This window comes from Clytia hemisphaerica, unplaced genomic scaffold (assembly GCF_902728285.1).
Source record: "Clytia hemisphaerica strain Z4C2 unplaced genomic scaffold, Clytia hemisphaerica genome assembly, whole genome shotgun sequence".
Classification (NCBI taxonomy): domain Eukaryota; kingdom Metazoa; phylum Cnidaria; class Hydrozoa; order Leptothecata; family Clytiidae; genus Clytia; species Clytia hemisphaerica.
In genome coordinates this window covers 637,936-664,819 of record NW_027104371.1, presented here as the reverse complement: position 1 = coordinate 664,819, position 26,884 = coordinate 637,936, and the positions used below count along the sequence as shown (strand labels likewise).

The window sequence follows — 26,884 nt, the reverse complement described above, 5'->3', positions numbered from 1 at the left end:
GTGTGAAGGCATTGTATCAAAAAGCTAACCGAATGCATTTGACCCTGTTAAAATGTAACCTCCCTTGTGTTGTTTGGGTTGACAGGTTAACTACTACAACTTAACATTGGCTTTTCTTTCAACACTACAACTTAACATTGGCTTTTCTTTCAGTAGAGATATATTGACAGGCCCATATAAATATCTAATATCTAAATCTAGAAATAACAACTTCTTGAAAGAATAAGTAAACATAATGTTTTCTCACTATACTCCCTGTTTAAAGCAACTGTGTAACAAAAGGGCTCAGCCCTGAAAATGGCAAAAAAATGAAACAACTTAAGCAAGCATTGAAACCCTAGGTATTATAATATAAGGCTATAATAGAGTAAAAAAACCCAAATTTTTTTTTCTAAAAACCTAAGCCCTGAACCCAAAATCAGTACCGTACATGCCGAAATCATATATCGACCTGTGACGACCAATCCCGATTTTATTCAGCGCGCAATCAACGCAAAGAAAAGTAACCATGACGAAAATCCAAGATCTTGATTAAGTCGATATTTTTATTCGCGTCGTTGAAAATACAACTCAAAAAAGTCATCAGCGCATTTAAATAGTATCAGCAATAGAGAATGATAACCTAAAGATATGTCTATTATTTCGATTCCACATTACCATAATTAATAGTTTAGTAATTACTGTTATACACTTGGGAATCATGTAAAAGATTTCTTTTGAAAGAAATTCATTTCAATTGGTACACTTGGAGGTTTCTGGGAAATTCGTCAATAGTGAACATGTATACTGATACAGTCTGCTAAACATTAACATGGCAATATTTGCTCTTCGTCGTTGATTCTTTTTACAGTGACTAGATTGACACATGCGCAATAACATTTTTACACTTGGTCGTCAGAGGTTGATATTTTCTTTGAAAACTCGGCCTCTGATACTCAGGGTACAAAATCAGAGTGAAATAAAAAAAGGAATATTATTAGGATCCAGTTTATTTGTTCTGGAACTAGTAGGCAAACATAGCCCTGACTCTTTCCAAGAGAGTATCTGCTCGTTCCCTATGATCAAAAATTGTCTGACAACCAACAGTAGCAAAACAATCAATTCTTGATTTGAGTATGTCATCCAACTTGAAATCACGCGTGGCTCGCAGAATTCTTTCAACCAAAACACCAAATGCATATACGTCAGTCGAAAAACTGACTGGCGAGCCGGTAAATATCTCAGGAGCAAAATGTTTCTGCTCAGGGAATTTGCTCATCAAAAATTTAGAAACTTTCGGTTTAACACTTTCCGAACGGCAGGCAAATGAAAATCCAACAATAACAGGCTCCCAATCTTTCAAAATAATGTTTTCTGGAACTAAATTGTTATGTATAATTCCTTTCGAAAAAAGAAAGTTGAGTCCACAAGCAATTCCTTCGATCAACTCTTTAAAAATGAAAAACGTTCTTAATGTGGACTTTTGAATCATAAGATCAAGCCTTGTCCCATCTTGATAGTACATAACATGAGACAAAGCTCCCCCGATGCGTACCAAACCCATTGTGCGAACAATGTTTTTATGTCGACCAGCAAAGGCCAAAAGTCGGTGTTCATGGCTTAAAACTGCGAGTACTTGATAGCCAAAAATATCAGTTCTCATGCATTTGACAGCCACCGTCTCATCATCATCACCAGAAAAGAAATATCGTTTGACGTCAGAAAAAGATCCGGAGGGCAAATTTGTAGTTCTTAACCCCTTAAATTCATTTTCACCGAGAAATACGGGTTCTTGCTTCTGCAATACGGAATCTCCAGTATGGAAAGAATTAGAAAATAAAGATGCATCTACTAACGATGCCGAACGAGTTTGCCCAAGTTGATCAACCATTTTTTGGTGGGTATAGCTCGCACTTGTTAGACAAAGTGACGCGTTCTTCTCTCGTAAAACGTTGATAGTGTGTGTTTGCTCTCTATTGACTTGTTGCAGCCTTTCGATCTTCTTTTTCTGCTGCTCTTCTATTGGCACTTCTTCAACGTTCCACTTGAAGCGTTTACTCCTAGGTTTTTCATTCTAAAATAAAAAGCAGAACACTCGTCAGGGATTATGTTAATTAAGAAACTTTGAGCTTTTAGTGAATTGTAGCAACACCCTATCTCTCTCTTTAAATATCAAATAGCACTTCAAAGCTCTGACACGACCCTTAAACTAACTGGAATAAGATTGAGTCATAATTACCTCTTGTTGTTGGTCATATTCTACCTTGTCAGAAATATCATTTTCACTTCTTTCGACATCAGATGTAGGCTGAAAAAATTCCATTCAATATCAAAAATATATAATTTCATGAAGTTTATTTAGTCGTTTAAACTGGGATTTATAACCCAATGATTCAAAATGATTGATAACCCCAATAAGGCATAAAACTTTGTTCAGAATGATTGATAACCCTAATAAAGCGTAAAACTTAGAATTAAAATTAAAATATCACCTCTTGTGTATCATTTTGTAGGTCAGGTATTTTGAGATTCAAGGTTACCTAAAAAGATTTCCGCATATTAATATTTGCACTTAGTTAAATAATTGTTGACGAAAAATGTTTTTACAAGTGAGAAAGGTAACCCATGAAACACGGGGATCGTAATGAATTTATAATTAAATTTCAAACTGCTATATCAATTTTCTGAAAGTTTTCAAGAATCCTCAGAGTTCAGACCTTCCATTAAACGATATAAACTTTTTTTAAATAAATTTTTTACCCCAAAGCGAGAAGATAACTGTTCTCCAATTTGTTTGAAAATTTCATCAATGCTTTTTAATTCTTCTACCATTGATCCTATTTTCTCCTGAATTATTTGGAAAAGCAAGAAAAGAAATCTTAAAATCAAAACTACATTTAGCTCTTTCTGTAGTGTTTTCCTAAGCAAACAATTGTGTTAGCAACAGTATAATTTCCACAAAAAAAATTAGATGATTAATTTCCGTGAGTCTCGAACTGTCTGTACTACGAAGTATACTACTAACAGACGATATCATAAAGGAATACAATCACTATTTGTAATAAATACCTTCTGTTCTTTCTTCAACATTTCCATTACTCTTCTCTTACGTTTACTGTTACCATTGAGAATAGGGTTGATAGTGCCTTTGATCTGTTTCCACATAGCTGAAAAAGAACATAACAATACAGACTAATTTAGATTCAGTGACCGGCTTCAGACTTTTTTTAGATTTAGGGATGAACTCGAAACTAACTTTAGCTTCTCTCAGCTTTCATTGGTACCCTTATCATTCAATCGTAGTTTGTTGCTTACCAGACTAAACCTTATATTATATAATTTTCTGAAGTTTAAAAAGATAATGAAAAACAAAAAGAGTCATACAAAGCTTAAAATGTTATTCGGGTAACTACTTATGGCTTCACTTCATTTCTTTAGACAAATAAAACAGCACTCAAACTCAAAACCCATTTACAATAATCTCTGTACGCAAATGGCATAGTTCGAGTTCAAAACTTAAAAATGACTGTATTCAATTTGTGGGGACAGAGATGATCAGACATTGAGTCGTAGGGTGATAGCCATGTTTGCAACACTGTCAAGTGCATTCATTTATTGTTGAACAAGGTTCAAAATAAAAATAGTATATATAAAGTTTTAAGTAAAAGTTTGAATGACAGAGTTCTATGTGAGTGTTTAAGAATAATGAATAAATGCTAAAAAAATAAGAAATGAAAAACGATCCTAACTTAAGAACCACTATGAAAACAAATGCAAAGCAAAAACACTATGAAAACAAGCAAAGCAAAAGCAAAGAAAGACCCATCAGCTGGCCTGAGTATGAAGGCTATGATCTGGCAGCAAATACAAATATAAGGTGCATGTGAGCTACGACCTTGTTTGAGAAATGGACTGAGCATAAAATGCTAGAATGTGAGACCATAAAAAATGTAAGTGTAGAAAGTTGATGTTGACTCTTTGAAGGTATCTGTCGGAATGAAAAAGGTGGTGCTCAACCAAAAATAATTTATGTAAAAATTAAATTAGATATTAAATTAACAAAACTAAATGGATTAAATACTGTTAAAATGGAAATTCAAGTAAACAAATGAAAAATGTTCAACATCCATTTGTTTAGCTGCTTGTTGTTCAACACTCACTTGTTCAACATTCTTTGTTGAAAAGTAAAAGTCAGGCTACTTTTGGGCTAATCTTTTTCCAGGACTAATAAAAATTCTGATTATTATTATCATTGATTCATTTGGTAAAGCAGGTCAGGTTCTATATACAAAATTATAGATAAACCAGTTGCAAATTAATGAACAAAAAAGTAAAATCAACTGTTTTTAATCAAAAAAATTATCAATCTAGTAATACAAAATTATATATACTATCAGGGATTTTTCTAAGCACTTTTAGCTGGGGCCATTTTGTATATCTAGATTGAGTTTCTCTTGAGCCTTAAAGTTGGGAAAATAGATGAAAGCCTGGTGGAGTTATTGAGGGGAGCTCCAAAGGTTTGTACAATTAAGATAAAATCAGCTAAATTATGGTCAAAATAGGCCTACTTTCTCCTTTTTGAATGATTAAAAATTTAGACAAACGAAGCTTTTTCAAATTGAGTTTTATGAACTTAATTTTGGAGTATTTACAATTCCATTTATATATCGGCAGTAAGACTGATGTGAACATACAATTGCTAATTGCTTATTTTATTTGTGCCTGAGTTGAGAGAGAGACTGGCCTTTAAAATTATAGCTGACCGTTTTTAGAAAATAGCTGACTTTCACATTTTGGGAAGAAAATTTCTTCCCCCAGTTTCGAAATATATTTTGAGGATTAATTTAATTTCACTGCAATTATAATTTTTTTAGCTCACACCCTGATTCAATTTTGACTCAACAAAAAATATAGATAATATAGAAAAATTCTTGTAAAGTTTATGTTATAGTCGTTTTGGCAATCACATCAGTCTAATATTGAACTAATTAAATTAAATTAATTAAACTAATTAATAAATTTCTTATTTGATAACGCCATCTAATTCAATTATTCTTTTACAACACAGTTGTTACCTACAGACAAAATAATTCATCCTCCTTGTCTTGTACTGGCCAATACTGGCTGACAGCAAGTGATGTATGTTGTAGTAATTTGTTATTCAGACTGTCGCATTCGCTAAAACGACAATATATAGTTGTTTACACGATATCATGGCGGTCTATTTACAATGACAAATTACCACAGCATAAATTTTTTATTAAAAAAGTCAACTAATTGATTTTTCTTTACAACAGAGCTGTTACCAAGAGACAAAATAATTTATCCCACTTGTACTGTATACGTATACTATGGCTGAGGGCAAGTAATTAATACTGTAGTAATTTGTTACCGTGAGATCGGGTAACTTGCATCAGTGGAGGCTAACATGCATAGCCCTGAAATGAATGACCTGGTTGGTCATTAAAATTTCAAAACAAATGAAATACGCAGCTCCGCTCGCAGCTCTACTCTACCATTTCTGTTTTGATTTAACTTTGTATTTTAATGACCAGCCATGTCATTCATTTAAGGGCTATGCATGTTAGCCTCCACTGATGCAAGCTACCCGATCTCACGGTATTCAATAGACTATAAAGTATTTGCCTAAAAGTCTTATAGAATTTGCTTGGGATAAGCCGTGTTCTAGAAGCTTTAAAAAATGGGTCCGTCGGTCGGTAGCTATAATTAGAACTTTTTTTTTCTTTTTCCCAAACAAAAAACTGCAATTTTTGAAATCCTCTATTCCTCAAGCAATTCTGTTTAATAAAAATTGTTGGTCTGATCAAAAAATTGATTAAAATAGTTCAGTTGAATTCAATGTATTCAATACTTTACAGAATGATAATATAAAATAGTTGAACCTTGTTTTTGTAGTAAAAAAAAAAGATTCAACTAGACTAAAAAACAAAGACAGATAGAACAATGAGAAGGAGCGTGTATATACCCATCAGAAGGTGAAAAGATGAAAAAAATTATTCCAATCCATATTTTAAGTTATGATTTTATTGCATATAAGTTTATAAAAGACAAACCTTGAAAGTAAAGTTTTTCCTGCCTGAAACTGAGTCACCAATGTCCAGGAACTCAATGTTGGTGTTAAAAGAACGAGCATCCGCTACGTTTGTCATTAAATATTCAGAGCTATAGCGTAGTCGAATGAACGTCCTGTCTATCCTTTAAAAAGAGTACATAGATGATGATCCGCTACGACTTACATAGACGGGTGGATAGGTATAATCGATAATCATTAATTAAGGCTAATTAAGATGATTGATTGTCAAACCATTTCATGTTCGATCGATCGTTAAGTCAATTGATGATCAATAGATATTCAAGATTTTAGAATAGGCTTGCTTACCTATCCATTATTGTAAATATCCCATCCATCGATTGGTCATCGTTATCGATGAAAAAATGTATCGATTGTAGCTAATGTTTATCGAGTGGGAGAGCCTGGTTTGACCAAGGTTTGACTGCTTTAAAAACATTGACAAGAAAATATCTAGCTGTCTAGTGTACACATCTGTACTAATTCATAAATGCCTTTGATAGGAAATTCCCTGGGTTATTCACTGACACGTAAATCAATATGGATATCAAATTTATTTGATTAGTTTCGTATAATTTTTAATTGGGAAAAGATCACAAGGAAAGTCTGGAACGGCCAATCAATGGATTATCAAACAGCTAATAGGTAATCAAGGTCCTATATATATATATAATAATTAATTACCAATTTGTAATTACATTTGATTTGTTGGTTGGATATTTAATACCCATCATAAAAAAGGTGAATGTGTGGAAAAAGGTTGTCAACAGAAAGAGAGAGAGAGTATTTTGCATGAGTGCTAATAAAAGATGAAAATGGTTGTTCAAATCCATCAACTTTATAATAAATTAGAGAAGAAACTGAGTGACAAACCTTGAAAATAAACACTAATGAAGACATCTTTCTGTAAGCGTGCAGTCGCCATGTTGTTTACGAATAAAATGAAGCACCCGGATCCAGTAACTGCATGTAGGTATCTTAAAAGAACGTTATCTGATGGGCATCCGCTACGCCAGTCATAAGAGATTCACAGCAACAGCGTACTCCGATAAAGATCCGTACTCCTTTAATAGCGTACACGGATGTCCATCTGCTACTATTTACATAAACGGGTGTAAACAGAGGATATAGTGATTTGATCTTGATCAAAAATTATACTTACTTATTTTTTTTCCGGACACTAGTGTAATTTACAGACCAGGATGAAAAGGCTGAAAATGGGTAAAATGTCAAAAATCCAAACTTGTCTGTAGAAAATTATAAAACTTTGGTTAAGAAAAAGTATAGACAAAAAAGTTAAAACTATGGTCTGGAAATTATGACTATATACATTTCCAGATGACAAAATTTCACATGGAACAGAACCCACATCAGGTTTCCAAATCATCATCGATGCTGTGTGAATTTAAATTTTCAGATAATTCGTTTTCACAATTTGTACACTGACACATCTCGGAACATTTCAAGTTGTTTTTCTTACATTTGCACCGATTATCAGCATATTTAACTGTCTTGCAACTACATACAGTCAAATGAATGATTGATTGTGGTGCAGGTAACAATGCAGTCGTCACTGGCTCATAACATTCATCGGCATCCTTTTTCCAACCAAAATCAAGCGGATCGGGTAATATTTGAAACGAAATATGCGATTGTTTCCAAACAGTATTCATATAATGTCCACGAAGACACTTTTGACGAAATGCCTCTAAAGTTGGTGGCAACTTGTGTGACTCTGCTTGTTTCTTTGAGAACATCCGCCAGCGAAGATCAGCGAGGCTTTGAATTCCTTGCGGTACTTTATTCCTGCAGTAGAGCTGCACAACATACTTCTCAAGGGATTTCACAACATCAGATGTTAGTTGAGAGCTACTTCCAAGTTGTGAAAATCCCTGAAGCACATCGTCGTCGACTAACAAGAATGTTTCCCAGCAAGAAAGCTTCGTGTAACCTAAAAATCTGCCAGTTTGATCACAACCTGTAATCGCGTGGAAACCCAACAAAGCCTTGCAAACATTCAAAGGTAGCTGACTGTGAATTTTTCTGAGTTCAAATTCACGGTTGACTGTTTTGAATATAGTCGAGCTACATAAGCTTTCAAAATAATGCAGAAGAATGAGCAGCACATCTGTATCGGAACAAAGGATTACCAACTCCGAAAACGGGTCTCTCTTCGCGACGTCGAGTGCATGAAGCACTATCCCTGTGTCTGCTTCTTCGTGATTGTAGTTGAATAGATCCTCATCAAGATCAGACAAATTTGACGTAACATTTCCATTTAAAACAAGGACGAAATCCTTTAAAAGATGCTGGCTCAGTTTACCACTGAGATATTTGGTCAACTCTTGTTTGGTCTGGATAGAGGACAAAAACTCTTTCGTGTCAAGGTGCTCGATTTTGGTCGAGTTCAGAACTTTGTACTGCACAGAGGAGCGGCCTTTAGTGCGGCCAGACCTTGTTTTATTTTTTAAGGAATCGTGCTTGTAGTGATCGAATATCACTCGAACTTCGTCGAAATCAGTTGCCTCCTTATCGATAATGTCGAGAAAGCATTTGGCGAAATCCGCACAACTTTTGATACTCCTCTTCTTGATATCGACCCGATTTACCACAGCCATCCCATCAATGATGATCACTTTTCTAGTATCATCGGGTTCATCTACATTTTCCATCAAAGGTGTCTCATTTGTTGAATCAGCTTGGAGTTGGAAGAGCTGCTCAGCAATCACCGATTTATCGTTTGTTGGATGCATAGTTCCATCTGGGCAGAATAAAGATGGGGGAGTGACAGTGAACTCGTACGTACCAAGGCATTCACAAAGATCAATGTCCGGTCTGGTTCGTGAAGCAACAAGCAATCTGTTCATTAGTTTCCTTTCCTCCCTGATTGTGACCAGTCGGTTGTCAATCATCACTGTTGTTGATCGGTTGTTGGTGACGAAAGTGGTAATCTTTTCCTTTTTGATCGTGTCCCAAATTGACCCTTCACCTTCACAGTAAAATATGTTTAACATTAAGAGCTTGAACGAAAAAGTTGTTTTCGAAAGACATTTCAAGATAGATATTATATATAGATACAAATAGACACACTGCATGAAAAATGATCTTTCCGACTGTCCGATAGACGGTGAAAAGGATTTCTTTCTTCGTATTTACGTGCACCGTAAAGGATTTCTTTTCGAGTGCATGATAAGGACGAAAAGTATCCTTTAGAAGCTTTCCGAAAAGAATATATTTCCATTCTTTTCTGTAACCGAAAAGTTATCATTTTCTGTCTCGAAAAGTACTGGAAAGAATACCTGTTTCTTTTCAATTTACGAAAAGGATATCTTTTCGGTCTCGAAATGGCAGGGAAAGGATTAAATATTTGTTAAAGGAATAGGTTTTCATCGAAGCTCTTGCATAGGAAAGCTTTCTAAATTCGATATTGTACAGGAAGAATTGATTTTTTGATCTTTTTTGATGGAATGACTAAACTATTTATTTGGTGTACGAAAAATACTTCTGCTAGACGACGAAAATTCACAGAAAGAAAAAACATTTTGCTGGTAAATTTATATAAAAAGAAAAATTTCATCAAACCTTCCGAAAAGAAATAATATCAGAACAGGAAAGTGTAAAGAAAAGAACTAATTTTCTGACGTATTTTAAATACGAAGTTTTCATCAACCGACATTACTGCCGTTTTAATGAAATTAGACGATAGATTAAATTCGATATAATATTCTACTTGGATGATTTTCTTCTTTAAAATTAAAGTCAATATTAAATAAATTCATATTAATATATATGGTGAAGTTAATATATATGTACTCATAGTTCTTGTGCTAAAAATCTAAAGTATACCTTATTTACACAAAATGACTTATATTAATAAAATAATAAATTACAATATCTAATTTGATTGATGTGGTATAGTAGGAACTTCGGTATAGGGTTAGGGGGGGGCTATTTCTGACAAAATTTTACATTGTAAAGCATTATTCGAATTTAAGAAATGAGAATTAGGTTGCGGTTAAAAAAATTGTTTTCGTATAAAAAAGGTTGAACCAACTAACAAAAGAAGTCGGACAATTACTTCTTCAATTACTTTCTCCGATTTTCCGTTCAAACGATCTGTATCCCCCCTCATCGAAGATGTTTCTTTGGTTGTGTTGTCGAACAATGATATTTACTTCCTTTTCTTATAACCATAATATTCATATCTTTGTCTTCTGATGAGACGATTCATTATGTGATAAGTTTTCTCCACACCTCTTTGACATTGCAGCGAAATGATGTTTCGGCTCTCTCCGCTGGGCTCGCAATACGTTTTTCGATTTTCTGTCGAGAGAAAATGATAGAATTATACTCTACTTCTTATAAACAGGATTATCTAACAGATTAATTGCCGCTTTATCTTTATTTCAAATTGAAAATAATCAGTGAAAATCCAAAATGACTTGAAGATTACAAAAAAACATAATAGCAAGAAAGAAACTATGTTCTTTAGACAGGCTATTCCAAAAATAACTAAAAAAGTGTACTTACATGATCATTGCAGGGCCTCTTTAGCATTATTGACACAAATATTCATCGCAAAGTCTTTACTTCTTACATTTGTTTCACTCTTTGGCTTACTGTAAAGCCCGTGTGAAAAAAATTATACATAATTTCGTGACAAATCAAGTCTTTTCTTTCCCTCTTTAATTCCTGCCAATTAAAATCTCTTTATTAACATTTTTCTATGAGAGACTCAATTGGACTGCAATTGAATATATCGTAATTTTTCCACAATTATAAAGGTGTTAACACAGGGTCCCAAAGGGAATGGTGTTGTTTAGTTCAAACAGTTAATTGTAATTTTTTGATGAAACCGCCTAACAAATTTTTCAGCCTTTGAAATAGCGCCGAAAAAAGAGAAAGTATACGAATCGTTGAGAACATTTTAAGGCTTTGGGGACTCGAAAACACCCGATTTCTTAGGAAATAATGTGCGGGAAAATAATAACATGTTAAAAACATTTTTAGGCTGAAAAGTCAAGAACTCCCAAAAGCTTCAAAATTTTTTGGATGTTCTTATAAAAAAAAAACGCGTATTTATGAAATATCAAAGTGATTTCTTTTTATATACTTTCCTGGTTCGTTATATATGTAAAACTCGTCAAACTCGCTGACCATGAAAATTATTTTCGGATGATTTGCGAAATATCTAATTCCCAACATTTTTATGCAATCTATAATGTAAAATACAGGCTTAGATGCAACCTACTAGCCATAAGTGCAGCGTCGCGAGGCCCAAAACAGTGAATCACTCAAACGAAACAAAAGTAGCTGCCGAAGGATTATACTATCTTCATTTTATGAAAGAATGCCTCAAAAAAATTGTTCTTCTTTCCTTCTACAAAGCGCCTTTGCACTTGATTCAAATCAAGGAACAAAAAATTGCCTTGCATTACATTTTTCAACTATAATGAAGTAAATCGAGATTAGCACTTAATTTAATTAAAAGACCTTCGTAGGCATAATGGCTAGCCATTGTTGCTGGACATTCGAAAAAAACTTTGGATAACTTTGAAAAGTTTTGCAAGTTTTATAAAAACAATAAATTTTGAAAATAATCTCAAAATGGAATGAAAGGAAAGCTTTAAGTCATGTACAATGTCTTTGAAGAAGATTGATTTGAGCACGTCCAGTTTCCAATCGTTGGTTTTTAAACATCTTCAATTAGTCTAGTTGTTGAAAATCTGGTGAAGGTGTACAAAAAGAGCTAATCATACCCCTGTCACAGTGTCACAGCCCCGGTGGAGCTTCTTCCACTGTGGGGATTAAAGTTTATACATGGCATTTTCCAAGCCGAGACAAAATTTTCAGCCAAATTTTGTAGTGGGTCCCACAAGGTCTGTGATACCGGCAGTACCGTGATGGGTTATAATCAATTATGGGACAAACTAAGGAGACAATTCTTGAAGTTTGGATCTTTCAATGTAAAAAATATAGGATATTTCTTATCGTTTCGACTGAAAACTGCTAATTCTATGGTGCGAAAAAGCAAAGCAGCACCTAATTTGGTCAACGAGGACGGCTCTTCTTTTTCCTGTCATTACTTTAACAGACACAGGGGTGTTTTATTGGACACTAAAAAATGATCTTGTCACTTTCTAAAGAAAACATTCTCATAATGCTCTCATAAAATTGAAAATATACTACTTTTGTCAAATCAGCTGCAAAAAAAGCTGCTCCTTACTTTTACCCCGACTTAGAGATTGTAATGTTTTTTAAATACGAAATTATTACCTTTCCTTTTATGATGATTGTATCTTCGATAAATTCGGCATGATATTTTTATGAAAAAGCTTTTTGTTTAAATTTCAAGAAGAACACTTTGATATTTTCTTTGATAAGCTCCCCGGTGGAGCTTCTTCCACTGTGGGGATTAAAGTTTATACATGGCATTTTCCAAGCCGAGACAAAATTTTCAGCCAAATTTTGTAGTGGATCCCTCAAGGTCTGTGATACCGGCAGTACCGTGATGGGTTATAATCAATTATGGGACAAACTAAGGAGACAATTCTTGAAGTTTGGATCTTTCAATGTAAAAAATATAGGATATTTCTTATCGTTTCGACTGAAAACTGCTAATTCTATGGTGCGAAAAAGCAAAGCAGCACCTAATTTGGTCAACGAGGACGGCTCTTCTTTTTCCTGTCATTACTTTAACAGACACAGGGGTGTTTTATTGGACACTAAAAAATGATCTTGTCACTTTCTAAAGAAAACATTCTCATAATGCTCTCATAAAATTGAAAATATACTACTTTTGTCAAATCAGCTGCAAAAAAAGCTGCTCCTTACTTTTACCCCGACTTAGAGATTGTAATGTTTTTTAAATACGAAATTATTACCTTTCCTTTTATGATGATTGTATCTTCGATAAATTCGGCATGATATTTTTATGAAAAAGCTTTTTGTTTAAATTTCAAGAAGAACACTTTGATATTTTCTTTGATAAACGAAGAAAAGACAATCAATCTAGAAACATCAAATTCTTACATTTTAATAAAAAATGACAAAAGGAATTATCCACCTTTTCAGAGCCTTAGCTAAGAAGAATGAACTAACGGGTGTCACCGGCCCAGTGAGAATCCCCTACTCACTGGACACCCTGCCTTACGCAATTTGGCTCCCATCCGCTGGTCACCCCAGTGGAAAAATAATTGCCAAAAAAGGCTATAAATCAGTCCCACTAGAAAAAAATAATAACCTCTGAGCTTGCCACGCTCGTACTTCTAAAAATTTTCACTTTTGCTAAAGCTCTAGCCCTATTCGATGCCCTTTTGAATGAACATATTTTAACTAACTTGTGATTTCATGGTAAATTTTAGGACAGCAAATTAGAGCAGAGATTAATTTTAGAGAAACCTGAAAGCATTAATTAAAACTTTATATTACAGCTTGTCTGCACAGTCAGATCCCCTTTAGAAAACCCAAAAAAGATATCTTTAACGTTTGACAATAAAAGTATGTTTCAAAGTATGTTTCGGTGTTGCTTCACTGGCTGTTTATTTATTGGATGTATACTTCTCTGGTCGGGCATTTATTTATTAAAAAAATTCATCATTTCCACATCCCCACCTTCAGAAAAGTGGCTCTTTTTGGAAATCCAAAGCTGTCAAAAATAAACTCTTTACGAATCACCAAGACATAAAACCTTTCCATTTTTCTTTTTTCAGAATAGTGGCTCTTTTCGAAAGCCAAAAGCTTTCAAATTGATTCTTTACGATTTATCAGGATAGAGAACCTTTCCATTTTCCTAATGTCAGAAAAATGACTCTTTTCGGAAATCCAAAAGTGGCGAAAATGACTTCTTTTCCAATTAACAGGATAAAACACCTTTCCACTTTTTTTGTAGAAAAAATATATCCTTTCAATTATAGTAATTGTCCGAAAATAATTACTTTTCCATCGAATCGAAAAACAAACATTTCTCAATTTGTGATATCACGAAAACTAATTCTTTTTTGTTTCAAAATTTGGAAAAGATAATTTTTCGGAAAAAGGATTTGGAAATGTATAATTTTTTTATCTGATGTCCGAAAATCTTTTTTTTTCGGGCTTCCAAAAAATGGAAAGAAGATGGTTTTATGCAGTGACATTAGATCATATCCAGTCCTTCAATTATAACGCCTCTTTGAAATACAAAAATACTTAGATTGAAGATTCAGACAGGGACTTTACCTTCCAATTTGTCAGCTATAAATGATTTGTAACGTTTCTCTCCTATTTCTTCAACTTTGATGAACGTTTCTGCCATCTTATCAGGGAGCACCTTTTTCGTTAAAACGTTGTAAACATCATCCTTGGTCTCGGTTTCGGGTGTATCTGCGTTTTCGTTAACCTCGTTTGATTCCAATTCATTGGTTGTGTTGACGAGGAAAAAAACTTCGTGCTCGGTAAAGACGGTTGATATTTTGTCAGTGTAGGTTCTGATTCGTTCGTTCTTCGATCCAGTTAGTTGATAGTGCTCGTCTCTTTTTCTGGAGCTGTCTTCTTCAATTCCGAATGTTTGACAAAAACTTTCAACGATGTTTCCCATTTCAGCTGTTGTGAGGAAGTACTCATTTAATGCTTCCTGATTATGTGCAATACCTCTAATTCCTCCGGTCACCTTTAAGGCTCGATTTTCTTGTTCAATACCATGGTCGGCCCCTATTGACGTAAATGGCACTTTGGATTTGTTGACACAAAAGCCACCATTTGATAGTAAGTCCCATGTATTGTTATCTGTCTGCTTCAGGTTTAACATTTGCGACAGGTAGACGGGAGTCATTCTTGCGTAATTGATCATGTCAAATGCGAAGAAATAAGGACATAAGGCGTGAAGAGTTTTCAAGTGAAGTTCCCACAACTGATCACGCGATGCACGTATAAATAATAACAGCAACTCAAAAAGTTTCATGAAATTTCTTAGGAATTTTGACTGGTTTGAAATCTGGGAATCGAATTTTTTCTGAAGATCACTGAAATTTGTATCATTTAGAACACCTTTGATACCACCATGCTTTTCATCGACGATATTTCTTTTAGTGGTGTCGTAGATCGAAACTTCGGAGATGGAATGTACGATAACAGCCCTGAGATCTCTTTCGATTGTCTGGTTGTGGTCAATGAAACATTCGAAGTAACGAGTAAACAAAGCCGAGTACAGAGCAAAATGAGCCTCCAGACATCTGTAAAGATGTTTGCCATCCTTGATTTGATCGATGGTTGGCAAGCCATATATTCCTAAAATTGAAAGTACAACAATTGATATAATCGTTGAAGAGTAATTACAAAGAAGTAAGTTGTAATAATTTCAAAGTTTACAGAAATTGTAAGCCATATACACCGAAACAACAATTACCTGCTACGTGAAATACATTATCCAGGCCACTTCCATCAATCAGTTTGCCAATGCACTTTAGAACACAGAAGACGACGTGTAATTCACCCATGCGGAAAACAAACGTGTCCTTTATGTCATCTCTCTCTTGAAGTCGGATAGCTTTAATGTAAAGCTGTAAATCAAACGAAATGATTGTCTTTCCATCCTTGTAGACTTTCTTTCTCAGTTTTTCTGCATCCTTTATTGCTGAATACAAGTTTTCCCAGTCTGTCGGACTACCGTTTTTGACAGGTAGCATGGCAACATTTGTGAGTGGTTTTTCCTTTCCGAGCAAAGAGTTGTAAGCAGCCCACGTCGGCACGACCTTACCCAATGTTGGATTCAAAGTTTTCAAAAGAAACCAAATGGTATCGTTCATTTTGTTTACATTGATAATGTTGGTGTCTTCGACGAATTTCAAGTAGTTTGGTAGTACTCTTGATGTTTTGGCAGGTTCTGCACAATTGTAGTTCCGTGTAGAGAACTGAAGTTTCTTTCCGTCTGGCTTTCGATCAAATTTGGTTTGAGTGATACCCTGAAACCACGATATCAATAACATTAAAACCTATTAGCACACCCTTGTCTCAGTTACCCGGTGAGAACATTTCTGTGGGTGGGAATGAAACGAGAGGACGTTAAATGCCAACGTGAAATTTCCAGTTTTAACTAATACACTGATGATGATAGAAATATCGAAACATGATTGAAAACTAAAAATCAAATGCTTACTGTCAAGTTATCCGACAATATTTTTACAAACGTATTATTTCCAGTTAATAGGTAGGGGTTTCCAACTATATCATTTATACCTCAAAATCCCAGTGGGGATTCTCAAAATTAAAGTTGCTTTTTTCAAACTTACCTCAATACTAGCCTTCGCTTGATAAACGACAGTAGCAGTTCCATGGAGTTGACGTTTTCCATCTGGGGTATCCAACTTCAAATCAGTGTTATCAATCGCAAACCAGCATGGTAAATCTTCAACAATATTCCGGGGAATAAAAACGCCGTCTAGTTTGATACATCTTTGAAGTACTGATTGTGCAATATCTGATTTCATATCAAGAACCTTCTTGTAATTTGCACTCACATTTAAGTCTGACAGGAAATCCACCAGTTTTTTACTTCGAGTTGCATGATAGAAAGCTATTCCAGACCCAACATTCAACGGTGTTTCAATAGTAGATGAAAAGTTTTGACTTTGATTTTGTAAATGATAATTTGTTTGACGATTTGTTTTAACGTTCTGTGATATAAATTGCGAAGTTATTTTCAACACTTTCTCTATTTCACGAGTTTCTTTCTTACTATCCAAAGCTAACGGACCGAAAAGAATCCATTTCAAAAATATGGAAAGCTTTGACGAGTCTTTGTACGAGCTGAAGTCACCGGTGAAATTCCAATTTTCGTTAATAATTTCTTTTCGTATCTCTTTCGCTAATTTCAGCATAGATTTTATGTCTCTAGTTGTTGTTAAGTCATCGACAGAATAAGAGTCCTTAACTGTCAAATCTACAAACAATTGTTCCGGTTTTGATGGATTTTGATCTTTTACAAATGTGATTTCTTCAATGTTTTCCGAAATCAATGATTTGAGGTATTTCCTTTTGTCTGTTGATGCGACTTCAGTACATTCTCCGTTTTCCACCAATATTTTCTTGTAAACACTGTTAACTTTATTCATATTAATAGTTTGACCGCCTGGCTTTACATTCAATCGGATAAAGTTTAGCAATTCGATATCAGAAATGGTTCGAATAGAATCATCGAACGGCTTCGTTTTTGTTTCGGTTTGTCGTTTACAGTTAGCCCAACACATAAGGTGGTACATAACATCATTTGCCACCCCATCTTCAGCACAGAAAATTGTGTTCATACGCCGGAAAAACGACTTATCGTCCATTTGTTGTGAGACCGAAAGCATGTTGGCACCAGTAGAGTGAAACATCACCTGGTGTAATTTATCACTTGTTGGCAGCTGACATATAATGCACTTAGTCTTGTCATATGGCTCTGTCATTGATCTCGTTCGAACACCTTCATCCTCATTTTCCACATTCACCACGCTTGGTCTTCCTGCCTTTCGTTTACTAACAGAAGGGTCTCCGGTTTCGACGGACGTTGAGAAACGTTTTCTTGCTCGATTCAACTTCTCCACGTTTGTATATAACATATAACATGTTCTATGATATTGACAATGTTTATCAATTAATTCCTGTGCTGTTACATTATGTGTACTTTGGACGAAATCTGCAACAGCGTGATCTTTGAAATTGTCTCTTTCTCTCGCCCTACTCAGCAGTTTCTCAACAGATTCAATCGAGGGTTCCGAGACAAGCTTTTCTTTCGCAGTCTTGCCTTTAGTTTTCCCACAAATAATGCAACATTCCATTTTATTGTTTCTATTTTATTTTCATTGTTATTTCTAGAAATAAAAAACCAATACAATTATTTTTGATATATGATAATATATTATAAATTACAGACCGGCTCATAATTTTTGAACTAATTGAGTAAGTTATACCAAATTTTCACCAGAGTTGTATACTATAATATTCTTTCAAAATCCAAAAGATAAAAATAATTGGCTGAAAAAATTGCTATTTTACAGACCAAAAGGTGAAAATCGCATTTGGTCTGTAAAATACCACTTATTCAAGTTACAGATCTGAAACTGTGCACACTTATGCTTTTTATCAAGGTGCATCTTTGTGCAAAGTTTAAGTTTGTTAGCTTAAGTGGATATTGAAATATTGCGAATTTGGTGATTTTTGGTCATTTTTCATTCTGGTCTGTAAAATACACCTATATTGGAAAGAAAATTGGAAACATTGTAATTTTGATTCCTCAAAGGTTGAACTTTCCATAAATGTATAACAAGTATGGTTTAACAAGATTCTTTTAGCTAAGTTAGTTTCCTCGTGAGAGGTAATATTTCAGGTTTTAGTGAAAATTACCCTAGAGAATGGTGTAAAATTATAATTTACAGACCGGTCCATAACTCTTGATGTAGTTATTGAAATCTTACCAAATTTTGACCAGAGTTGCATAATATCAATTACTTTCAAAATCCAAAGTTTAAAAAAATTTAGCAGAAAAATGGCTATTTTACAGACCAAAGTCTGAATTTCGTTTTTGGTCTGTAAAATACAAACCGTTTGACGTATAAGAATAAAAATTTGCAAAATGATGTAATTTAGTGGTCCTGATGTTGGTACCAAATTTCAAAGTTCTACCAACAATAGTTTTTGAGTTAGTGATGTTTTGGCGATTTCCGGACATTTTTTATTCTGGTCTGTAAAATACACCAGTGTCCGAAAAAAAATTGGAAACATAGTAATTTCGATTTCTCTTAGGTCGAAGTTTCCAAAAATGTATAACAAGTGCTTTTAACAAAATATTCGAGCGATTTTACAAAATTCCCTCTACTAAATAAAGCAATTGAAATTATACATCTTCCTTCTATTCTAAAGCACCCTGCTATCGTATCTCTTTTACCAAACAAAATCTGCAATGAAGAAAATAGACCAGTTGTGACATATAAATTAGGTAACACAATAAGAAATAAAATCTTGAATTATAAAGAGACTGTTGATTCCATTTTCATTGATGATGATGTTTCTTTTTCCCTTGATTCAGACCCATGTGATTGTTGTAACTCTCCATTTTCTGATAAGCTTCATAAACATGTTATCACTGGTGATTTGCGTGTTGTCGAGAATGACAAACTCTTTTAGCCAAGGGTCCCAACTATAGAGAACCTAGAACTATAAATTTCGATAGAGCCTTGGAAGAGATTCTTCGAAGCCTAACTAACATTGAAGCAAAATCTGGTATTAAAAAGCCAACCTTGAATGAGTGGAAAGAAGCAATTATGTCAAAAGTAAGAGATACAATCAACATTTGGAAACCTAAAACTAAAGTTTTCAAAACTAGTTCTGTGCTTAAAGATCAAAATGTACAGCAATATCTTGAATCCTTCCATCGTAAATACGTCATAGTGACGATAGATAAAGCTTCTGAAAACTTTGCCTTTATTTGTAAGAAGTTCTATCTCGCCAAACTCATTGCTGAGGTTTCAGGCAATAATACATACTTGCCTAGTGACATAGACTTCAATACCATCATCAATACAAATGAGGAAATGTGTAAGCGCTTTGGTTTAGGATTGATAGAAAAAATGAAAACTCTTCCCATCATATATTGGATGCCAAAAATGCATAAAAATCCTATTGGTTTCAGATTTATTGTAGCTTCTAGAACTTGTAGTACCAAACCATTGACCGCAGTTGTTTCAAATGTTTTTAAAGTTCTTTACAAACATGTTGAAAGTTTTCACAGAAAATCAAGATTCTTTTCTGGGTTTAGCAAATTTTGTGTGGTTCAAAATTCTTCACCGGTTATTGAACATCTAAATCGGATAAATGCTAAGAAAAGATAACAGATTTTTTACCAACATTTCCTTATCAGAGTGTGTTGAATTTTTAATCAAGAATTGCTATTTCAAAGTTGGTAATCATATACTCAGACAAAACATCGGTATCCCGATGGGAACAGATCCAGCTCCATTTTGGACTAACCTTTTTTCTTTAATATTACGAATCTAAATATGTACAAAATTTGATATCTACTAGTTCTCCTAGAGCATACAATTTTCATTCAGTTGGTAGATTTATTGATGACCTTTGCGCTATTAATGATAGAGATGATTTTTTCTCATGTTATAATGATATCTATCCGGAAGAGCTACAGTTGAAAGTTGAACATCATGGAACACGTGCAACGTTTTTGGATCTAGATATAAGCATTGAAAATAACATCTTTCGCTACAAATTGTTTGACAAGAGAGACGCCTTTCCCTTTTTCATCGTGAGAATGCCACATAAAGATAGTAATTTACCATCAATCATCTCTTACAGTTCTATATATTCTGAGGTCCTACGCATTGCTAGATGCACTCTTCTTTTTCAAGATGCCCAGAATTTCAGAACTTTTCAAGCGCATGCTCAATCAGGGAGCTGAAAGATCTTTCTTGCGAAAACAAATTGTAAAATGTTTTGATAGATTTCCAGAGACTTTTATGAAATTCGGAGAATCTTTAAATGGTTTTTTAGAGCAATTGCATTTTTGAAAAATTGAAACTTTTTATTTTTTTATATTATGAATTGTATGTTAGTTTTCTCAGTCATTTTCTTTTTCGTTCTTTCCCGGGAGCAACTATAGAAAACCCACTTTTAAAACAAAGTTAAAACGGAGATAAGCCTCCGTAACCTACGTATTGAAAATTACCGCGCGATTTCGAGTATTGAGATACTTGGAAAGATGCACTCCAACTTCAGGTAAGCAATGAAGACATAAGTGAGGTATATAATTGTAGACGATTTCGAAATATCAAAACTTCATTTTTTGAAGACATTTAATGCAAATTCTTTTCCAATTGCTTAGTTAGTCTGTCCACGAAAACATTCATTTTTTAAACCAAAACATTCGTTCAGTTTTTTATCCATTTTTTTACCTATATTTGAAGCTGAATATTTTTAACCTCCGTAACCTTTTTTACCTTCGTTTGTTTGAAGCTGAATATTTTTAACCTCCGTAACCTTTTTTACCTACGTTTGAAGCTGAATATTTTTTAACCTCCGTAACCTTTTTTACCTTCGTTTGTTTGAAGCTGAATATTTTCAACCTTCGTAACCTTTTTAACCTACGTTTGAAGCTGAATATTTTTTAACGTCGTAACCTTTTTTACCTACGTTTGAAGCTGAATATTTTTAACCTTCGTAACCTTTTTTACCTACGTTTGAAGTTTAATTTTCTTAACCTACGCAACCTTTTTTTTACCTACGTTTGTTTAACAGCTGAATATTTTTAACCTCTGTACCCTTCTTTAATTAACCTACTTTTATGTATTAATTTTTTCGATGTAATTAGAAGTAACCTAAAGTAAATTAAATTTTTCCAAAAACATTCCTCATAGCCATAAATTACAAAGGAATATTAAGTTTTTGAATTGATGATATCTTTGGTGTGGCCACAAAAATAATTAACTTCCTTCATAAACGGTGCTGGCATCCTTGATGAATTTAAGAAAAAGATTTTCATCTTTAGATTGATAGCGCCACATAAACTCTGCAAGATGTGAACTGAATAAAAATTTCTTAGCCCCAAAAGCAGGAAGGTGAACTTTTGCATGTCGCCGATGGGCTTCGATTTTGTTCGTGTGGTCTCCCGATTCATTAACAAACTCAATGCTATGATTTACCTAGAAACGCAAAAATTTTAATAATGACAATAAAGAATTAGATTTTAATGTGACAATAAATTTGTTCCCGGGCAATACTGACACAAAATTTTAAAGTCAAATTAAAATAGGAAGAAAAACTATCAAAAAAACTCACTTTTAGGTGTTTATAATCCTTCTGTGAAAGAATATCGTAAGCTTTCCAATAATCAGATATAATGGTAGTTCCGGGTTTTATAAATCTTTGGATAATAGGAAGTAATGTATTTCTGTCTCGTTTCTCTGCTGGTACCTGAAACAATGAATGAAAATTATAAACATTGTTTTTTTTAAATTGACTAAAGAAAAAAAATTATGGCGATTTTTGTTTAAATTAACGCAATATTTTTCAAAATCATTTGATTTCAAAATCATTTGAGTTAAAAATCATTTCATTTTTATGTTCCTTGAATACTTTGCTCTTAAATAGAGGTCATTGAGGTTAGCTTAAATGATGTATTTAATACACTATTACCATGAAGTTTTTCCTTGACCCTTCCTCTATGCTACCAAAAACCCATTGGCCCTCAACTCTGTGCCCACAGTGATACTTTCGTTTACCAAATTAGCTCTCATCAATCTGTACACGAATACCTTTCAAAAATAAAATTGACTATATTTAAATTGACCAAAAAGGTGAATAACCATCTTGATTATAATTTTTTTTTCAATCCTTAGAATCCAAGAATTGATCCTCATATATGTTTTCTGAACGATAAAGGTTAAAGTATCAAAAGTTTAAGGTATTCAAAATGTAATTAAAAACTGACCCTCTCCTCCAATTGGTTCACTGTTCGTGAGTATTACGACTTCACACACCTCTCGACAAAACATGTCCCAGTCCACTGCCGTGTTTGGAGACAATCCCATTTGTTGAATTATAACTGATTGATCCACACCTTGTTATAATAAAATAAAATTAAAGAATCGTCAAATGTAATCTATTACTATTGTTTGAAGACCCGTGATTAAACATTTAAGATATCTGAAAATATCAATAGCATCTATTGATTGAAAGTTAACTAATATTTTTAAAACATGATCAATATTTACCAGTAGACCACCAATAAGTAAGCTCCAATATTTCTGTAATGGTTAGATTACTGTTATCAAACCATGAACCTGTCCTGATCGATTTCTCTACTGAATGTCCTTGTCTTTGACATCTCCAAACAAGCCCATCAGAACACTTTGTTGTTTTTGTCAAATGCATAGGCAAATTACATTTATGACAGGTGCGATTTTTCTTAATCAAGTTATTATCCATCGACCATCGAATGGCCTGCTCGTTATTTGGAATAACATCAGATAGTATCCAACGGTACGATCTAATAATTGGATGACTTTGTCTATGAGAGCTAGACTGTTTCGGTGTTGTGCCGATTTGAGTAGACTTTTCAACATTTGAGACCTTTGCAATGGGTTGAGTAAAAGAGGCTTGAGTTGATCTATGTCTTTTCATTATAACTTTGTACTTATTAATCTGAAACGAAAGATGAAAACCATAACATCGTTTAAAACATGAAATTAGTCGAGATAAAATAAAATAATTAGCAGCAAACATACAACTTATTTAGATAAAAAGCAAAAGTTAGTCTACAATTTTAATAAATAGTAAAAATAATGATATACTAGCTGGCCTTGATGTCGCTATAAAGACATCCAGCTCATTTTAATCAGAAAACATTAGCTAGATTTGACGAAGTAGCTTAATTTAAATACAGTTGAGCTCGTGTAATTCCTTTAACTCGAATACTCATGTAAATAAATAAAGGTGGTAAATTTCGTATAGAAATCCTCCTATCCTATAAATACGAATATGGATTTAGAATGTTGGTGTTTTTTTAATAAAGCGCAGCTAAAAATTGGGCAATATTTCCATTTTATGATAAATAAACTAATTATCACAAGATTGAAGGGAGTTAAGTACATCAAAATTTCATAATGGTAAAATCTATTAATCCTGAATAATCAACACAATCAAATACTTAACACCTCAATATTTAAAAAAGGAAAAATAAATTCAAATTCCTTTTACAAATTGTGCATTTGTTTGGATACACAAATTACAAAATGTCAATAGAATTGGTCCAAAAGTATATTTAAAAGAAAGAACTCCCACATTACTCAGTATACGGCCATTGCTGCAATATTCCAATCAAATTATTATTAGAGTAAAGTAGAACAATGTTCAATAATTACATTGTTGATACTGTCATTTATCTTTTGCTCGAAATTTCTCACATATAACTCTTGTTCAATCAATGAAAAGTTGTTGATCATTTCAGGCGACTTTTTGAGGAAAATGTACGAATATCGGTGGCCATTTTTTATACTGGAATACGTTCCATAACCCTCCGACATCAAATATTTGCAGCAATTAATGAATTCAGCCGTCATTATATGTTGGCGGATAGTTTTGGTGGTGCAGATTCGTACTGACCTTTGGGTAACGATTGGACCCGGAGAAGCCAGAATCACTCTGCAAAGATTTTCCTTCGTTGGAACAAAACTATTGCCGATTTGTCGGATTGGAATTGAAGATTTCACGAACTGAAATTAATAAAAGAAAACAATCATTGGTAATAATATGAAAAAGAAGGTTACAGTCTCTTCCAATAAAACAAATTTCTAAGCAACCCTCATCCGTGGTTTTATAATACAATTGATTGATTGATTCTATTAATTATCAGTGTTTAATTCGCGCCAAGCCAGGGCCAAAACAAATCATGTATGACATTAGCACTGGGAAAGTGACTAGGTATTTCGAACCTTTGATTTCAAGGTTAGAATTAATGCCATAATAAGTCAATATCAAAATTGTACCTCTTTGAGAACTGATGTTTGATCCGCTATATGGTGGATTATATTCCTTGCATGGATGATTTTGTCAAGAGTTATTTCCTCTGTCAATGTTTGATTGCTGCTATCCATGATAGAGAATAATGTATCCAAAACTTGCAGCGCAACGGCAATTTTCGGAATCTGGTCAGTAAATTTTGAATTTTTCACTTGAATTTCTGTTCTCATTTTTCTGTTGGCTCCTAATATTACATCTGTATTCATCTTTTTGACATACCTGTTAGAAGAAAAAGTAATTGTGACGTAATTTTATTTTAAATGTAGGTAATGAAGGTTTCGAAGGTTCGTGATTTGCGTGCGTACGGAAAAGAGTTTGCGTTGTTATTATATTTTCAAAATGATGTTGCAATTATTTTCAGATTGTAAACGTAGGTCAAAGAGGTTAGATACCTTTGTGTATTATTCCGAGTATGTCAATCACTCACATATAAGGGACATGGCAGTAATATTCAAATTAAACTTGAATATTTAAATGTAGGTAAAGAAGGTTAAGGTTAAGGTTAAGGTAAAGTAGGTTCCAAAAAATTTGAATTTATTTTTAAAAAATTCTCAATTTGTACTGGAAGACGCAGTATAATTTTAAAACAAGCTTAATTCAGAAAGAAAATTACCTTTTAAAAATAAAGTCTGTACCTAAAGCTTCAAAACGCTATGGAAAAACAGATATGGTTGAAAGTTGAAATATATGAAACCGAACTTACTCTGCAGCATTATGTGCCAAATAAAACATCGGGGGATTTTCTTCGTCAAGTAAACTGTCCAGTTTTTCATATATATCTTTCATCGTGAATGGAAATTCTTGATTGAATGTTTGGGTCGCTTTTAATTGATCATCAGGACATGGTCTGAACGGAGGTGGAACGCTGAATAAAAACCTATCCCAGAACCCATCGCTACGGTCAATTGTAGCCAACATCATGGATGCATTCTTTAACTGCGTAGACCCTGAAATAGAGAAGACTTTATTTATATATGAAGTAATCGGCATTCCCCACTATGGTATAAAATTAATGTTTCATTGTTAATTGCTCACAGTTTTTCCCTGTTGTGATTATAAACAGTGAAAGCATTTTGATTATGGGTGGAAAAGGTCAGAGTGAAATTTTGAATTAGGCACCTATAAATTGCACAAAAAATGGAGAAGGAGAAACCAAATATAAGGGATAAAAACGATGTTGAGATTACATTATAGGAAAAATACAAAAACTAATAGTTCGGACGTTCGTATAAAATTTAAAATGTAACAAGTAATTACCCAAAATGCAAAATGGTATGTCACTTTTGATACTTCATTGATCTTCGGTGGCGTAATTTATTGTTATTGACTCGCCACTATAGAGCTTGCACAAATTTTCGATTTCGCCTGTGAATTAGATACATAAAGATAAACACCTTTAGCCTCCTTTTTAAATCTTTTAGAATCAGGTTTGTAAAATTCAGATATCATCAAATCTAAAGGGAGCTAAAAAAGTGATATGTAACTATGTGAAGAGAATTTTAGAAAGAGTAATGTAAGTAATGTGAAAAAATTACCGTTACTGTTCTCGTCGTTTTTCGCAAATCGCATGAAATAATCGGAAATCTCTGAATTGACAATATAGGCCTGTTGTTTCTTTGACAGCAGCTTTGTCAACCCGCCTCCAGTGGTTGTTGATATCAAGGAAGACTTTACGGAATCTGGTATTGGTTCTGTAATTCCATGTTTGATTGCTGAGGACTTACCCAAATAATAAAAAATAGCTATCATCTATGTTCACTATTTTGATTAGACTTACGGAATTCGTGACTTTTCCAACATATTTAAAGTAGAAAAAGAATCATCTGATAAGAATGCACAGGAATGAGAACGTAATGTAGAGAAATGAGAGAAATTCAGGTTAAAAATTTTTAAGATAATTAAAATAAAATCGTAAAAGATCCGAATAGAACAAGAATAAAAGAAAAATTACCTGTTGTAGGTTGTCCAACAAACAACCAATATGTATTAAGATTCATTTCAAATCCATCACGGATAGTGACTTTTGATCCGACTCCTGACAACAAAAAATTTATTGTTGTCAAAATAGATGCAATAAAAAAAAGAAGCGTTAAATCCATGTTTGTTCGCAAATAGCGATATAAACTTTGACACACGATTGTTGATTAAGTTTAAAGAGATTTCATTTTTCTCATTTGAATTGATTAATCCATAGTCATATGAAAGAAACACTAGTCTGGAAACGAACAATAGCGCTATTGTTTTCCGGCTCGCGAACTTCGATTACTCGTC

At 33.6% G+C, this 26,884-nt stretch overlaps 3 protein-coding genes, 1 long non-coding RNA gene and 1 pseudogene across 4 annotated transcripts; all 5 read right to left on the bottom strand.

Moving 5' to 3' along the window:
• Positions 1–756: 756 nt before the first annotated feature.
• On the bottom strand, positions 757–7,032 carry LOC136818547 (probable serine/threonine-protein kinase DDB_G0271682). Its single transcript, XM_067074875.1, has 6 exons — positions 6,944–7,032; positions 3,049–3,146; positions 2,740–2,826; positions 2,472–2,519; positions 2,219–2,287; positions 757–2,053 (listed from the first exon to the last, which is right to left on the bottom strand). Exons 1-6 carry the CDS (start codon positions 6,993–6,995, stop codon positions 1,004–1,006), a joined length of 1,404 nt encoding a protein of 467 aa, XP_066930976.1. The 5' UTR covers positions 6,996–7,032; the 3' UTR covers positions 757–1,003.
• Positions 7,033–9,782: 2,750 nt separating this feature from the next.
• On the bottom strand, positions 9,783–10,678 carry LOC136818564 (uncharacterized). The gene is made up of 2 exons (XR_010848252.1): positions 10,601–10,678; positions 9,783–10,393 (listed from the first exon to the last, which is right to left on the bottom strand). It is a non-coding gene; the product is annotated as an uncharacterized lncRNA (long non-coding RNA).
• Positions 10,679–14,262: 3,584 nt separating this feature from the next.
• Positions 14,263–17,865, bottom strand: LOC136818559 (uncharacterized). Its single transcript, XM_067074886.1, has 3 exons — positions 16,336–17,865; positions 15,453–16,008; positions 14,263–15,334 (listed from the first exon to the last, which is right to left on the bottom strand). The coding sequence occupies exons 1-3, from the start codon at positions 17,863–17,865 to the stop codon at positions 14,271–14,273; spliced, it is 3,150 nt and encodes a 1,049-aa protein (XP_066930987.1). The 3' UTR covers positions 14,263–14,270.
• Positions 17,866–21,516: 3,651 nt separating this feature from the next.
• On the bottom strand, positions 21,517–23,023 carry LOC136818557 (uncharacterized; annotated as a pseudogene).
• A 551-nt stretch (positions 23,024–23,574) lies between these two features.
• On the bottom strand, positions 23,575–26,447 carry LOC136818550 (uncharacterized). Its single transcript, XM_067074878.1, has 5 exons — positions 26,149–26,447; positions 25,871–25,978; positions 25,317–25,560; positions 24,580–24,832; positions 23,575–24,306 (listed from the first exon to the last, which is right to left on the bottom strand). The coding sequence occupies exons 3-5, from the start codon at positions 25,532–25,534 to the stop codon at positions 23,923–23,925; spliced, it is 855 nt and encodes a 284-aa protein (XP_066930979.1). The 5' UTR covers positions 25,535–25,560; positions 25,871–25,978; positions 26,149–26,447; the 3' UTR covers positions 23,575–23,922.
• Positions 26,448–26,884: the final 437 nt, after the last annotated feature.